General features: G+C 33.7%; 1 protein-coding gene across 1 annotated transcript in view; it reads left to right on the top strand.

The window, feature by feature from the left end:
- The window catches only part of Lama2 (laminin subunit alpha 2), a 572,217-nt gene that overhangs the window by 252,534 nt on the left and 302,620 nt on the right, over positions 1-17,063 (top strand). Inside the window, exons 11-12 of the mRNA XM_078019194.1 lie at positions 10,621-10,761; positions 13,109-13,282. Of these exons, the coding sequence (XP_077875320.1) occupies positions 10,621-10,761; positions 13,109-13,282 (315 nt within the window). The remainder of the gene's footprint in view (positions 1-10,620; positions 10,762-13,108; positions 13,283-17,063) is intronic.

The raw sequence follows: 17,063 nt of genomic DNA, 5'->3' as shown, positions 1-17,063 counted from the left end.
GCAGGGATTTTCAGAGAAAAGAGCAGATGATATTAGGTAGAAACAATATTCAAGAAACAGTATTCAAGGAATAGCAAAGGATAAAAGAGTAATCAACAAAGAAACCATACATCCTTAATTTAATGAAATTAAACAAAACAACCCACCAGCAAGGCCCATAGAGAAACCTAATTACCAGCAAGAAAAAGAGAAAAATACTAAAATTAGAGATGAATATGGTAATTTGTGAATATTCACCACTAATCTGTCTTCATAGAAAGAAATACTAAATAATGTATGTGCTTTAGTAAGAAGAGTATTAAACACAAAGGTTTTTACTACATTGCAGGATACACGAATCAGCCTATAAAAAACTGTAGCATTTTCTACACAATAATAACAATAGTTATAATAGCAACATAAGCTTTGTGATACCTAGAAATGTTTTAAAAATAAGAGTAATTTTTAAAAATTATTGAAGAATATAACCTAAAATATAAATGTGGAGATAGCTGATAATACTCAAACACCAGTGAAAATCTGGGGAAATAGAAATGTTTACCATTGCTAATACTAAGGTATATTACTAGCATAATTTAAGAAAACAATATGACATTATCTAGTATCTTTGAGATGACAAAACCCTGTCATCCAGGACTCCACATTTAAACATTTACCCTTAATGAAATTCTTAACTATATGTTTAAATAAGTATATAAATGATGTTGAACATAAACCTATTTGCTATAACAAAAAGAAAAAAATCTAAATATCCAGAAATAGCAAAAGTAAGTTGTAATATAGTAAAAAAGTAAGTTGTAATATAGCAAAAGTAAGTTGTAAAATAACCCTTTGTATCCATAGGTTTCCACATCCTCAGACTTAAACAATTGCATATTGAAAATATTGTTTAAAAATTATACTGAATATTCACAGACTTTTTCTTACAATTATCCCTAAACAATATAATAACTATTTATATTGCATTACATTGTATTAGGATTTATAAGTAATTCACAGGTTTATAATATATGGAAGGTTGTGTATAGGTTATATGCAAATGCTTCATGAGTTTATGTAAAGAATTTGAACATCACTAGATTTTTGGAATCCATGTAGAATCTTGTAATCAGTCCCCTACAGATAAGAATGAACAACTGAATGTTCATTTAATTTTATAAAAGAAACAGTTAAGTGAGTGAAATACGTCTATATGTAAAAACATTGATAAATTTCAGAAACCTTAGATAAAGAAAACAAATGCCATCAAATTATCATTTACATAAAGTTATAAAACAAAATAATTATATATCTTGTAGACACTCTAGAGAAAGAAAACAGAGCAGAACTTAGGTGAGATACAACTTTATATTTAAAACTATATCTGAAGCAAACATGTAAAAAATGTAAAGATTGTTTACCTTTAGATGGTAGGTAGTGGATATCATATTACAAGTAATTTTATGATGCTTTAAAATAATTGCTAATTTAAAATTTCTATACTTAAAGGTAAAAAGAATTCTAGATTTAAGAGCTGAATGAAATTCTTAATACAACTAATATCAACCACACTATTGCTTTTACACGTATGGGGTTCTCTTGTACTCTTATTTAGACAATAATATTAAGGAACATTATCCTCATTATATTCCAACTATAAAAGCAAAAATAATGTGAGACAAAATTATTTGCAAGTTTTTATACATTATTATACATGATTGAAATTTCTGTCTTTTTGAATTACAAGTCCACCTTAGATAGCTGAATCTACTGAACAGAAATGCTCTCTGACTCTGGTGTTTGTTTATTTTAAGTACCACCTGCTAGAAATTGGCTCTGTTTTAGTTTGGTGCTATATTATTTATTCAAAGTCACTTGGATTGCAGAATGTGATAAATAATATAAGCTGACCTTGATCTATGTGGAACATTGGCTTTTGTTTTTATTAAAGACTTAGTGAAAGACTAGAAATCAAACGTTATTTTCATCTTGTTTTGCTTTGGTATTTTTATTATACTTTCCATTAAGTCTTCTTAGCCCACAGGACTGTGTGATCTGGCCTTGACTTACTCCTCTAGGACGTTCTTGAGCCTCAATCATTGTCTTCCAGCCTTGCTCAAATTCCTTGGGTCACCAAGCCTTTTGTAACTCTGCAATCTTACAAGCTTTATTCAGACTGCTTGGGAAATCTCAGCTCTCCCCTTCCTTTGCTTAGCTATGTGCTTTTCAAGGCTCAGCTTTACCTTTACTTTCTCAGCAAAGCTCTCCCAGGTACACCAATAGAAATCATTCTCAGCCACAATCACTTTCACACTGTCCGCCTTTATGATCTTTTCACAATTTGCAATCCTATTTTATGTCTGTCTTTCCTCTGGGGATGACAGGGGTCCTATATAATTTCTCCATCATTACACAACAAGAAGGTAACATAGCAACTCTATATGAGAAAGTAGAAATCTTTAAAAAATTGTGAAGTTTGACAGTCAGTTCCATTTCATAGTCAGTTCCATTTCATAGTCGACTATAACATTGAAGTTCTGTACAAACATAAAGTATAACCATAAATGCCTACTGGATTACTTTTTTTGGTTGTTGTTTATATTCCTTTTCACAAGTACAGATAAGTTTTAATTATCCTTCCCTAATAGGATTTTTATGGCGTGTTAACTTTTTTATTGGTTTTGAATTTTCCTCCTCTTTTTCATTTGTGTATAGGAATGGTCACGTCATTTAACATGTTAGATTTGAACCTTGGGCATTTCTTCAAAGGACCTTCAATGTATATGTTTTATCCTGGATCTAAAATTGCAAACATGAAATTTTTAGCATGAAGACTGCATTCAGAAATTTGTCTCTGGGCCCTCTTATTAGATGTCATCTTTAGGCCTTATTTTCATGCCTAGCCCACTTTTACCAAGAATCCTACTAGATCAGTGCACAGAGAATTCCCTACTCTTAATATCCAAGTACCTTCACCTGTCTTTAACAAGAATCCTATTAGGTTGATTTAACAGGAATGCTACCTACTTTTGATGTTTCCTCTCAATAGTTTTCCACCCACTAACCCTTTCTGCTCCTTGACTATAAATCCCCACTTGTCTTTGGTGTATCAGGCATGAAGCTCAGTTCTATATTTAGCTCTCCCTTCCCCTATTGCAATAGTTTCTGAATAAAATGTTTTTATTATGTTAAATGCTATATGACTATGAGTCTTTTCAGTAATATTGAAACTCAACTTGTGAAAAGTAAAAACTAATTTTCATTTGTTTTCTTCATTCCCTAACCCATCAACTATTTGTCATCTAGCCTCAGAACACTGTGTTTAGAGTAAACACTCAACAAATACTGCTAATTAGCCAATTATTCTTCCATTTGTTAACTTCTTTTAATACTAGGATGCATTAGAATGAAGGCCATAATGGAAGAAAGCCTGTAATTGACTGTATACCCCCCCCAAAACCAAGTACGACTGCAAAATTCCTGAAGCAATTATCACACACACACACACACACACGCGCACACACACACACACACACACACACACGCACACACAATCCTTAAATGTCACTGCAGATATTCTTGGTAACTTTGTCAATAGAATTCCCAGTTGACTAACAACCACAGATAAGCATGCACTGCAGAAGTTGTACCTCATTTATAACCAGGCAGCTTCCTGATACAGAATACAGGAAACTACTGTGACTCTATTTCTCCAGAGAGACACTATACTGAGGAAACTATGGCAAAAAGAAATTGATGTTAGCTCAACAGAATTTGATTTAAAGAAATCAAAACTAAAAGCAGCTAGTAAGGTGCCCACCCCCCCCACTCCTTCTGCTTCCCCCCCCCAGGGGAAAAGAAAACCCCCCAAAAAAAGAAAGAAAGAAAGAAAAGAAAACGAAAAGCACTATAAATATTTTTGTAGGATAGGACATAATATATTTAATTATATAGTCTGGTAAATATGTTCAATTGAGATATGTGTCTGTAAGCACCCGTTTCCTCATAAGGGAATGAAAATTAGTTCTTGGGTGATGAAAATATATTCATTTTATGTATAAGGCAAACATATTCACAAAATACATCTGTACATACAATGTATCTATAGTATTAAAATTTCATGAGGGATTATTATAAAAAAAATAGAATAACTAAACAGATTTCCTTAGGGACATGATAATGAAAAATTGGTTGAATAAACTGAGAAAACTGGTCTCAATTAAAATGGCATTTTATTATCATAATATATAAGAATAAAAATATTTGTTATCTGGATTATTTACAATGAAAAATAATTTATTATTATTGGTTCATATTTAATTTTTAATATAATCAATTAGAATAATGCTCTAAAAATAACACAAGTAGAATATTGGGAATATTAATCTCTACAGTAGAAATCTGGAGCATTTGGAAATTACACTATTTTAGAGGCTTCAGTGTGAAAACTGTTATTGAATCTGTACATCAGAAAGACTCAGCAGTGAATTCTAAATAGATAAAATATTAAAACAAAATGACAGGAGCTGCCCAGTGGAAATGCTTGTTTAATAGAGTCGAGCCTAGTTTGTTTAAATAAAGAATAAAGTACATTTTTAAATGTATTAAATTATGTTAATAACTCTTTTTAAAGTTGATCAGTACAAAGAAGTGATGGAATAGTAGGTAAAGGAAGGATAAATCTCATAATGATTAAAATAGCACCCAGACATCTCACTCTCCTGATCAGATAGTTAGGATCCCACCTGGACTTCAGGGACTGAGCCATGGCCTCTGACAACCTTATAATATAAAAGGTAAATAAATAACAAAAACAGTGCTTTTACTCTTTGTGTTTATTTATTCATTTATTTCAGTAAATGGATTTTGATAGATCCTCCTGCTAGGGACATTCCAGTAAATGAAGATTTTGCTGCAAACTGGGCATAGTGGCACACTTCTGTAATCCCAGGGGTTTGGGAGGCTAAGGCAGAAGGATCACAAGTTCAAAGCCAGCCTCAACAAAAGTGAGGCACTAAGCAGCTCAGTGAGACCTTGTCTCCAAATAAAATACCAAATAGGGCTGGGGTTGTGGCTCAGTGGTCGAATGCCACTGAGTTCAAACCCTGGTACCCCTTCCCCCCAAAAATAGATAATGCTACAGTAGCCTGTTTTCACCTTATCATGAAAATCTTGGGATACATCTTCTTTGCTCAACCCTGTGGCTTTTCTGCCTCACTTTTCCTTCAGGGGCAGAGATGACTGTGGTGTCTCAGGATGTTCTCTGAACCCCTCTCAGAGCAGTCAGTGCATATCTTGTGAAATGTTATCTATGCACTGCTCTTAGTTCCTTTGCTCTATTGCTTGCTCTTGAAGGCAATTTTATTTTCCTCTGATATCACCTATTAGACCACATAGAATAGCTGTCATTTGATGAATGAATGAGTCACACAAAGAATAAACCAAGAAGAGAAATAATGTGTGATTTGTTTATTAATAAATTGATATGGAAAGCAAAAGAAATTCAGTTGCCCAAAGAGCTCACCCTTAAAGCAGATGGTTCACTCTCAAGCTAAAAATCATAACATCAGTCCTGAATCATTCATATCAAGAGGAAACTTCAAGGGAATGAATCAGGAATGCAATCAGGGTCTGAGTAACAGATGACAATGTTAATAAATCATAAAAGTTTTGAAAAAGCAATAGTACCCTTGAAGACCAATACAAAGAATTGGGATCTAGGCTGCTAAGATTACACTGATAGCATAAAGATGCTAATTATATACAGATTGTGAAACACATTATAGAGGAGGTAGGAAACCCTTGCCTCTATGAAGGTGTACACAAATGTCTTAAAACACTATATTCCTGTCTTTGAATTGTGCTATTCTCTATTGTATAAATATTTATTATTGCACTATAATGTTCTCTAGCAATCATCATTTTTTTAAAAAAAAGACTTATTTTTAAAAGAAAAATTGTGAAGCACTAAGTAGAACATTATTTAGATATGCAGTCAACTATACACTCTTTCAAGGGAGTTTGTTAAAGGAAGTAGAACCTAATAAGATTAGTTTTCCAGATATCTATGTTGATATGTGTTTAGAAAGAAGATGTTTAGTGGATACAAAGATTTTCTCCAGTTCTTCATCTTCCTACCAATTTCAAACGGCCCTTTAAGTAGGCCATGAGGAATGATATATAAGCAGGTCATATATACATTATATTTATTATTTAGTTATATTTCAGTATTTGCAGTAGAGCCTGAGAAAAATCAAAATCTAGCAATTTTGGATAATGAATCTAACTCAATATTATTAGAAACATAAAAATTCTTGACAAAATAAATTTAATTTAGTTGCTTTGAGCAAGAATGGTTCAGGAATCAGATAGTACTAAAAATTGGAAGAGATTCAGAGAACTCTGCACACTTATGTGGTCAATAAATATTAGAGGGAGGGAGGGAGGGAAGGAGGGAGGGAGGGAGAGAGAGAGAGAGAAAGAGAGAGAGAGAGAGAGAGAGAGAGAGAGAGAGAGAGAGAAAGAGTATAGAAGCAACTTGATGGGTTACTTCTAGGCATTTGCCTTATTTGAACACTGATCAGTTGGCAGCCTGTAATTGGCTTAAGCTTAGTTGTTTGTGATTGGCTGAAACCTGACTATCTGTTACAATAAATATACTCCTAAATTAGGTTTTCTAATCATTGAAAAATTAAGTTGCATTTTTATTATGTAGGAACTCAAAGTATGGAGATGGCCTCAGATAAAATTCAATTTAGCAGAAACTATTATTCACTATAAAGTAAATATAAGGTATAGACTCAGGAATAAAAAGTGGGAGTATAGATTTTTTAAATTGTACCATTAAATAAATATACAATGAAATCTTATGTAAGATTTTTGCAAATGCTGTAAAAATATGACAATCATTCATAGAGGGGAATGAATTGAATTGGGTGTAGAAAGAGTAGGATCAGTGTGAAGATCTAAAATACATCACTTCAAAGATTTTTCAAAATGAACAAGGCAAAATCACCACTTGGAGACATGTTTTTATAGATGTAGATATCCTACATCACTAGCATGATGTGTCAGGGACCCTAAGATCAACCCCAGTTTGAATGATTTGTCAAGAGGATTCACAGAGCTCAGAAAGCTGTTATATTCATATTATAGTTTATTACTTGAAAGGTTACAGATTAAAATTGCCAAAACCAGAAGATGCATAGGGAAGAGTTCAGGAAAGACCAAGCAAGCACAAACTCTCAGTTATCTTGTCTCAGTGGAAGCACACTGCAGGCTAAGTTCTCCATGCAAAAGTATGTGACTACTCAGAGGAATTGTTGTTCATTAAGGAAGTTCATCTGAGTCTTGATGTTCTGGACTTTTACCAGGGGCTCAGTTATAATGTATAATGGCCCATATTACCAATATTAAACTACCCAGTCTTCAGTATCTCCAGAGTTCACACTGGTACAGCATGGCCCTGGCGCCTCCAACTGGCCAAAGCCAGGCATTCTCCTTATAAAGTATCTGCTGTGACTCTAGGACCCAGGCATATGAAGGTTTATTGGTTATCTTCCCATAACATAACAATGATCATTATATGCAGGGTTTACGTACCCTAAACCTGTTGAGGTAACCCATTATTGCACCATAAAAAGTGAAAGGTTTTGTTGTTCAATGACTCACATTTCTTAGACATTTTACTCACTGCTATTGACTTAAGTCCCTCAAGTATAGTGCTATTGATTTATCTCCTGCTGAGCAGTCACAAATGACTTACTAGTTCTTAAGGGGAAATGTCAGGTCAATGTATATTAGGATTGCCTTTAGGATCTATAAACTGAGGATAGAGACCCTGGATTGCAAGAATCAAGTGAAGCTCCTAGCATATTGGGTTATTCGATGTATTTGTTTTGAAAGAATAAATAATGAATGAACCTTCTACCTATTATGATATTCTTGTTTCCAATATCTTTGCTAACATGAGTCTCTTGTTCTATCCCTGACAACTAGTTGAATTCATAAACCAGACTTAAAGTTTACATGAAATTTCACTCCTGCTGTAAAACCTCCTAAAGCTTGCAGAAGAAATTAGTACTTCCTTATGGTACATCTATAATTTAGTTCACTTCTGAGATGCAGTGACCACATTCCATCTTGCATTAGAGTTGATTGTGAGTCTATCTTGTTACCTAAGTAGATGCTGGCTTTTAAAGACAGAGACCTTGACTCGCTCATATTTATGGTACTTCAAATTTCTTCCCTAATGTGTTGCTTCAGGTTATCAAATTGAATTGAATATGCAATTATTTAATCATATTTTCAGGGTCATGTTACTAGGCTAAAATGAAGCTAAAGAAAATGCAACTAATGTCTAAAATTTTCTAATTGTTGAACTCACTCTGAGTCTCAGAAAAGTGGTATGATTTGCTTTCAAATGAGAGTAAATGAAAAGTGGATTAGAGCAAGCACAGAAGAACACAGTGTTCAGAACAGCTGTCCTGTGTCCTCAAAAGAAGCATAACTATAATTATAGCTGTGTTTCATCCTTCTGCCTGTGTAATCTTTTGAAGATGCCCTCAACTTCAGTGCTGTCTGGACTTCTGTGTCCCGTTAGGTCTGAAATAAGTTTTATTACTTTCTCTGAAATCATCTCAAAATATCTGAAATCTACCTTAAAAAATTAAAACTTGCAAGAATGATAATGCATTGCTTCATTTGGTGTGCATATCAGATTCTACAGTTTAACACATGAAACAAGAGGAGAAACACCCCCTTGTTGAGGTTTCCAGTGATGCAGAAGTGGTTGATGTCAATGGACCTTAGAAATGCAGAGCCAAAAAGTTAATTTTAAACAAGTTCTGGATATAAGGAGAAGCTCTTCCAAATCCCCCCTTACATTTATGCCATTTTTTTCTATTTTACCTTATAAATTCTCAAATTTTTAACATACTTGTCTTCTTCCCAATCTTGACTTATTTAAAAATATCTTCTTCATCATCTATTATGTTCAGAGCACTTTTTTGGATGTAGAAATCACCACCATTTGACAAAAAAATTATGAAGTCTGCATTCAATGTTGGACCAGGATTTCTTATTTTCTGGGATTGAAGTGTGTTGGAAAATAAAAGTCAAGACACCAAGATCTGGAAGCAACACTTTATTAAATGGAATATAATGAGGAATAATTCTCAAAATCTGAGCCCTGAGCACAGTGGGACTCTTATTTTTAAACATAAGCAAGTTTTTTGGTACATCAAAGCAAGGGAGTGGGTGCAGTTCTATTGAAGGTTTCATTCTACACTCCTTTATATGGATACAAGCTAGTCAACACCTTGTGACTCTTTGCTCATACAGCTTAGGGAATTTTACTGAACTAAGCATAAAAATTATTCTGTCCCCATTGCTTTGCTTCCTGCTTCTACTACTGTAGTTATCTTTTATAGGTTCCTGTAACCACTGCAAGTCTCTATGATTAAATGTCCATAAGCAGAGTTGTTGTGTGTCAGCGTGCAGAACCAATCTGTCAAATCTTAAACTGCTAAAATTCCCAATTTGCTCTACCACAATAAGCACAAGTAAATAGGGTTTCTACCTCTGAACATATTATGGTACACATCCAGAAAAACTGCATTTTTTTATGGTTATCTTAAGGCAGTGTACAAAAGGCCATCTGAACACAGTTGAGAGAGAAGTTCATTCTCCAAGGAAAAAGGAAAGCTTCAAACTTGAGGTGTAAAGGGAATTTAAGAAGAGGGGAAATGCAGAATAAATTCACCTTTAAGTAATATTGAAAATCTATTTTCTGGAAAGCAGGGAACTTTCATTTAGAAGAATTAGTCAAGATTAACCATCTCTTAAATGGAGATATTACACCTTTCCCAGTTTTTCATTATACAGCCAACTTCCACTGGCATAAGACCTCATTTGAGGCTCACCTATCAAGAAATAACTTTCAGTACGCTAGGAGTAGAATTAATGGAACCAATCTGGAGAACAGTCAGCAACAAGAATGAATTTTTTGCACAATATCCTTATATCACTAACTAGCTGGACCAATGTGTCAAAGCCAACAATGTAAAAAATTAACCAAGGAAAACTTTCTTCCTTTTGCAGTTAGTCTGATCAGGAAAACATTCCAGATTATTTGGCCTAGTTCCTCTTCCTGTCAAATTAGCGCTTTTTAGTGCTCAAAGGCATGCATTTTAGTCTGTTGTATAAAAAGTATTTTACAATTTGTATAACATAAGTGTTCTATTATGCATCCAGGTAAAAGTTTAACATGTTTAATTTTATCATATATCATGTGCAAAGTTGTTCAGTAAAATGGAAGTTGCTCCATAGAACAGAACCGTGAACCTGAATGGCACCATTTTAGTCAGGCTAACATATTCTTGTATTTTATCATAACATTTGCTCAATACACTTAGCAAACATCAAGATTAGCATCCAATAATCTCTGCCCCCTCCATGGGATTTGAATGGATATAACTTCACAAGCAGCTTATGATCTGATTTTAAAAATAATATTATATTTTAAATAAGTTTGTAAGTAAAATAAATATACAGTTAATATTTTCCTGAGACAAGCAGAGGTATAACTCCTCATCTTGAGGGGTATCTCTGTCTGTTGCTAACACACCTCTCTATTTGCAGGAGAATGTTGAAGGAGGAGATTGTAGTCGCTGCAAATCTGGCTTCTTCAATTTGCAAGAGGATAACAGGAAAGGCTGTGATGAGTGTTTCTGTTCAGGGGTTTCAAACAGATGTCAGAGTTCCTACTGGACCTATGGCAATGTAAGGACTGCTATTTAATTCTTTGTGCCACTCCAGGGTCTTCTTTATTGCTGCTGTTGTTTCTTTGTAACAAATATTTTCAAAAAGTAATTTATTACCATGAGCTTCTATTTAGAGTTATTTTTTTTAAAGTGATGGGATTTTCTACAAATGCTATTTGTGTATATTTGCTCAAACCCTTTAAGGTTTTATTTGTCATGCTGTATACTGGCACCTCTTAGAATAAATTGTCTAGTCTTTCAGTGCCTGTGATTAGTATGTGAAATAATAATGGAATTCATGTTGTTTCAATTCCAAGGGTTCATGATATAATAGAGAAAGCATGAGATTGTAATATAAAACATTACATTTTCCATTTACCAACATGTTTTGTATGGAAGTTGAAAAACTACTTTATCATATACATAGTAAATATATATGTTTTTTGTATATATATATATATATATATATATATATATATACACATACATACACACACTTAGTAAATACCAGCTTTTAATTGCTGTTTGATGCTTCCTGGGCTATTTAATTATTAAAAAGTACACGAAATTTAAACAACACCTTCATTTTTAGTTGATTGGAAGATTTTTAAATTATTACCTATTTAATCATAACTAGGATTCTCTTCCTCTAATGTAAATATGCTTACCTCTCTAACTCTACTGCCCAGAATACTTCCTAATGGTTTCTTTTGCAGAGATCAATTTATCCCCTTATAGAAGAGTTGAGGGAAGTGGGACCTTCGGGGAATTTCAGAAAGTTTGTGTAGCTGAACTTAATATATACAGTGTAGTAGAGAAAAGCTTTGAGGGTGAATGAGACACTAGGTCTTATGAAGTTGAATGGACTGAAACATTGGGATGTTTTGTTTGGAGAGTTAGAGAAGGATTTTGAGCAGTGTAGTACAAGATTGTAGTTATGCTTTACAAAGACTATTTTGATAAGCTATCTTCCAAACACTGCTTAGCTTTAATAAGCTAAATAATTCAGAATATAAGTATAAATATTTTTCTGCCCATATGGCTGTTAAGTGAAATTTGCAATACTATGAGTAGTTTCTAATGATTCTCCCATGCCTGAATTTGAATCTGTGTAGACATTATCAAATGTATTGCTTTTGAAGCTGAGTTCAAAGAATCAATATAAAATGGGCATTCAGCCCAACTTCCTCATTTCCCTTATAGAGCCCCATCCCACCCTCCTGATGTCTCCACTGACATATTAAAGCTTTATTACCAGCCAAGGGGTACATCTGGTGGCACTCAAGCTTTGGGGTCTTTAGAACCAAGGTCCACTGAATCCAACTCAGCTCCCTTGGAAGGGGAAAAGGTGGAAGGAGTTTATTATCTATGGTCTAGTTAGCCAATAAGTTTTCACTTTGTTTTTGTTTTTCTTTTGACCACAAAAGTACTAAAGATTCTACAGCTTTGGGATAAGCATAATCAAATGTACATGAAGAAATTTAAAAAATATTTTAGCCACCCGTCATTACCATTACCATTCTTTTCCCAACACATCACAACACCAAGGAGGTTAAAAAAGTCTCATAGATCCCTGGTAGTGAGTAGCCTGAAACCTCAGTTCAGCTTTATCCTAAGCGGGTAGGATGGTTTAAATTCAAAGTGTGGCAATATGCCTGACCCTGACGGGAGCAGGGCAATGAAAAAGCCAATCATCATGCACCCCCTTCCCTGCAAGGTTCCTTCCTTTTCTGGCCAGGGATCTAGGATGTGGGTCTCCAGAGCACTTATGACCCTGTGGGAGAAAATAAATACAGTATTGTGAGATGTTGTCATAGCAACTGGCTGGGGGATTTGTATGCCCTTAAACCTACACAGAAATTTTAAAATGTGGGAGGGGGGAAGAAACACTGAATGTAAAGCCACCTTTTAGGTACTTGCATGTTTTCGTTCTTTTCTTCCTCTGCTTTACAAATATATATGTAATTCTTTTGAAATATTTTATTTCCTTAAGCAACAAGAGATTATTAATAGAATGAAAAATATGAAATTCAAACTCTGATTATTTGATGAATTATATACTGTTTTAACCATCAGGTAACTTTGAATGAATTTCTGTTTTTACAGTACTTGGAACTTTTTAAAAGTATAACATCAGTAAAAACTGATTATTATACATTCTTATCAAAACTCCTGGAAACATCACGGAAAAATAAACAATGGGAGCTTATATGAGTGTGTTGGTGACATTCATGAATTTCGTGTTCTTCTAAGTGTTAATAGTTTGGTTTTCTAATTTCTAAACATGGACACTACAGGGAATGTGACATAGAAAAGAAGGTGATGGATAGTTGTTTATAATTATTGATGTTTGTTTTTTTTCTAAGATACAAGACATGAGTGGCTGGTATCTGACCGACATCTCTGGCCAAATTCAAGTGTCTCCCCAGCAGGACAACTTGGTGTCGCCTCAGCAGATCAGCATCAGTAACGTGGAGGCCCGAAGAGTCCTGCCAGACAGCTACTACTGGAGTGCTCCAGCTCCATATTTGGGAAACAAAGTAAGTCCATATGTTTGCATGTTGCTTGTTCCTCTCCTATAACTGTTCAATAATGAGAGTGAGTTTTATTTAGCATTTTTTAAAGAAAGAAGAAATCAGATTCCTAGTGTACTGTAATGCTAGAACTGGTTAGTCAAGTCAAGTTGGGCATTTCTCTCCTGATGCTGGGGTAAGGTTTGTATAGAAGACTTTAATAGGCCATGGCATCTCTGGTTCTTAATATAGTTGAACTTACATGTAAACTTTCTGAATGAATGAATAAATTAATGAAACCTCGAGGATATTTTGTAAAACATTATAGATATTTGAACACTGTTGTGTTTATTTGAAAATGGGTATTTTTTAGAGTGTTCCATGATGGGATACTTAGTGAAGTTTTCTTTATCTGTTTAAACTTCATTTTCAAAATTGATATATAAGAGAGCTGCTTTTTATTCTACCTGGTATAAATCTTAATTAAAAAAGAAATCTATGACATAACTAATTAAATGCTTGCTATAAGGCTTACGTAAACAGCATTTTTCCTGGAATTCAAACTGAGAACTACCCTAAATGTGCTAAATTGAAAGAACATGCTTTTTTTTTTTTTAAAGTCTACTCATATGTATATCAAAACACACACTGATTATCATAATAAGCCTTAGAAATGCAACCTTCCCCCCCCGCATTGTTGATTAACTCTCTCTAGATAAGTGTTTTGGTGTTTAGAATTTATTTTATTTTGCCTAATAATTTGTTGGAAACTAAATGGTGTCTTAATTTCATGAATATATTCTTATTCTATGAAAATTAATAACTTGTTATTGATAGTTAAGTTTCTTTATGAAACCAGAAACTATAATAGAAAAACAAATATGTTAGTGAATTGATGCTATTAAAACCTATTTGTCACCCATAAGAACATAGAGTAACTTTTGAAGAAATCTTCATTTGATTCAACAAATAATTGGAGGGAAGAAGAGGGGATGTGGGGATATGAAAGATAGTAAAATGAAACAGACATTATTACTGTACGTATATATGTGACTACATGACCAATATGATTTTGCAACATGTACACTTAGAAAAATGAGAAATTATATCCCATTTATGTATGATATATCAAAGTACATAAATGCATCCTACTGTCATGTATAACTAATTAAAACAAAATTTTAAAAGTGTATTTATAGCTACTGGTTCTCTTGTATGGCATGAGAGTATCAAAATGAAAAAAAAAAAACTTACTAGCTTATATGTTGCTCAGTGAATGGGAACTGGTAGTTTCAGCTGATTGAAAAATTTTAACTCACAACCTGGTTCTTATTTTTAGCAGGCTTCTAAATGCTATTACAAAAAAAAAATGTGTAAATGAATAAACAGGTTTTCAATGAACATGTATTTTAAAAGAGACAGCATATGTTGCATAAAATTCAATAGCTATAATAAAAATCTAATTAAACTTTTATTTGCAGAGCCACTTACAATAAGAAGTCATTTTATCCTATTCTATTTAGGAACCTCCTGTATTCCCAACAAGGATAAAATAACACATAAGATTTGAATTTCCACTGCTTAAAATTGCCAAAAAATTATGAAAATAAGCTGTCTTTTTTTTTTCAACATCTTATAGGATGTTCAAGAAGAGATTTGGGTCAAAATTAGATGAGTTTGAGAGGTTTATTTTTTTATGTGATGGCAAAATTTATTTAGAGATAGCTGATAATAGAATTTGCCATATTTTCCATCACATCTTCTTTGGTCATATGCTTTTTCTTTCTGTTGGCTGAAAATCAAACTGACAGAAGGAAAGCAAGCAAGTGGGGTATTAAATAGCATCAGAGCAAAGAATTTGGACATCCTGTTCATAGTTGTTGGTTCCCAAAGATAACTTCCCTTATCCTGGCTGAACTGTTTCTTTTAACCACCCACAATGAAGCACTTCATTTTCCCCTACAGTTCATTTTCACATCAAAAAGCTGTGCTTGCCTGTGCTCTACTTTCCATTCAGTGAACAAAATAATGGTAACCGGGTGTGCAAATTGTTTGAATATGGAAGACATTTTTTAATGTAATGTGGAAGCCCTTGGTGGTTTACTGTCAGACATCTCAGTATGAATGAAACAATTTGCCTTAATAACTGAACCATATAAATTTTTGATACTACAATAATACTGCAAGCTCTCAGAAATTACCACAGTACATCTTAGCTGTCATGTCACATCATGTAAATTATAGTCATGATGACATGCTTAGCTTGGTTGATTTAATATCTTGCTAAGGAAATGGAAAATTGCAAGGCCTTGTTTGTAAATTCAATAAAGCTACTTTCCTAAATAGTTGAGGCTAAATTCTTTAGCAGTAATTGCTGTTTGAATCAGAGCCATTGCCAGAATCTGACAGAAAAAGTATATCAAGATATTTGTGCATCTGCTTAGATACTGAATTTCATTGACATCCATGACCAGAGGCTATGGGTGCATAATCGCTCCTCTGCTTTTCTAATTCTTAAGTCTAAAAATATGTATGTATATATTTATGAGCAGCTATTAGCTCTTCCTAAATATTTATATGACTACTTTTCAAACATTTTCCAAGTCACTTGGTCAGAAAGCCACTTTGCAACAGAAGGGAGAGATGCTGTGCTTATTCTCCTGGAATGGAGATGCCACATGTCCTTTCTTTCTGAGGAACCTAACCCCACATAATAAAAGTGCTCCAGCACAAGACACACTTTACTCACATAGAAGTCTGCAGATTGTAATAAAACTCAAAAATACGAGCCAATATAGTATAGTACCTGTTATCCTCTGAGGCATGTTCATTTTTTGGCTCTCTGGAATAGTAATGTATGAGTGCATGATTATGAGTATGTATGGAAAGTGGATGTGACCCAGAAAAAACTCACACATTTTTATTCTGCCCATTGAAACTACTCCCATGATCTCAACTGTGAATTAACTTCTCAATTGTAATCATGATTTTTTTTCTCACATCTAGGTAAATATTTGGCACAACAGGCAGCTCATTTTTATAAAATTTAAACCATCTCATTCTACGTAGTCAAGGAGAATTTAGTCCTGCATGCACAGGGTTATCCTAGGCAGCATTTTATTTTCGACATGCTTAGCAAATGTTAATGCCTAATGTTTTAAAGCATTTATGTAAGCCTGGAACCAAGCTAGAGGACAAAGAATACTGCTGGTTTGTATAGGCTGTAGCTATTCAGGAACAGTTTGGGAATTTCAGAGTTGGATAATTTACTGCTCCAGTAAACTAAATGCTACTGAAACACTGTAACAGTCATTTACTTAAGGTTACCCTAGTGGTCTAAAATAGTTAGTGCAACTTCCCAAAGCTATTCCCTGCATCTCTCAAGTTCTCAAGAGAATCTGGCTCGCCTGTCTGCTTCTGTTTTTACATTACCATTAAGGTTTGAAATTCTGTCTCTAAACATTATTGAATAAATCTTATGTGATTTGTTATTTACAACATTATTTTATGTTCTACAATATTATGCTGTCTCTCTTTTGCTTGCTTAGAAAAATTTTAAATTGTTCCATGTAGGTGCCAATAATACCTGTAGTCTAGTTTAAGATTCTTTATGAGGGCCTCCCAACATAAGAACATCTGGATTTCAAAAGTCATCTCTGGTGAACTCCTTTGTTGCACTTGCTTGACTTTCAGTTCTACTTTGTAGAGTCCAAATTATAGCTGCTATGAATTAGAAGAAAGAGACTGATGTTCAAGATTCACAGGACACGGTAGCCCTTATCATATAAAAAGAGCTCAACAAATACTG

Source organism: Ictidomys tridecemlineatus, chromosome 8 (genome assembly GCF_052094955.1).
Source record: "Ictidomys tridecemlineatus isolate mIctTri1 chromosome 8, mIctTri1.hap1, whole genome shotgun sequence".
Lineage (NCBI taxonomy): Eukaryota > Metazoa > Chordata > Mammalia > Rodentia > Sciuridae > Ictidomys > Ictidomys tridecemlineatus.
This window is presented reverse-complemented; position numbering and strand designations above follow the sequence as displayed.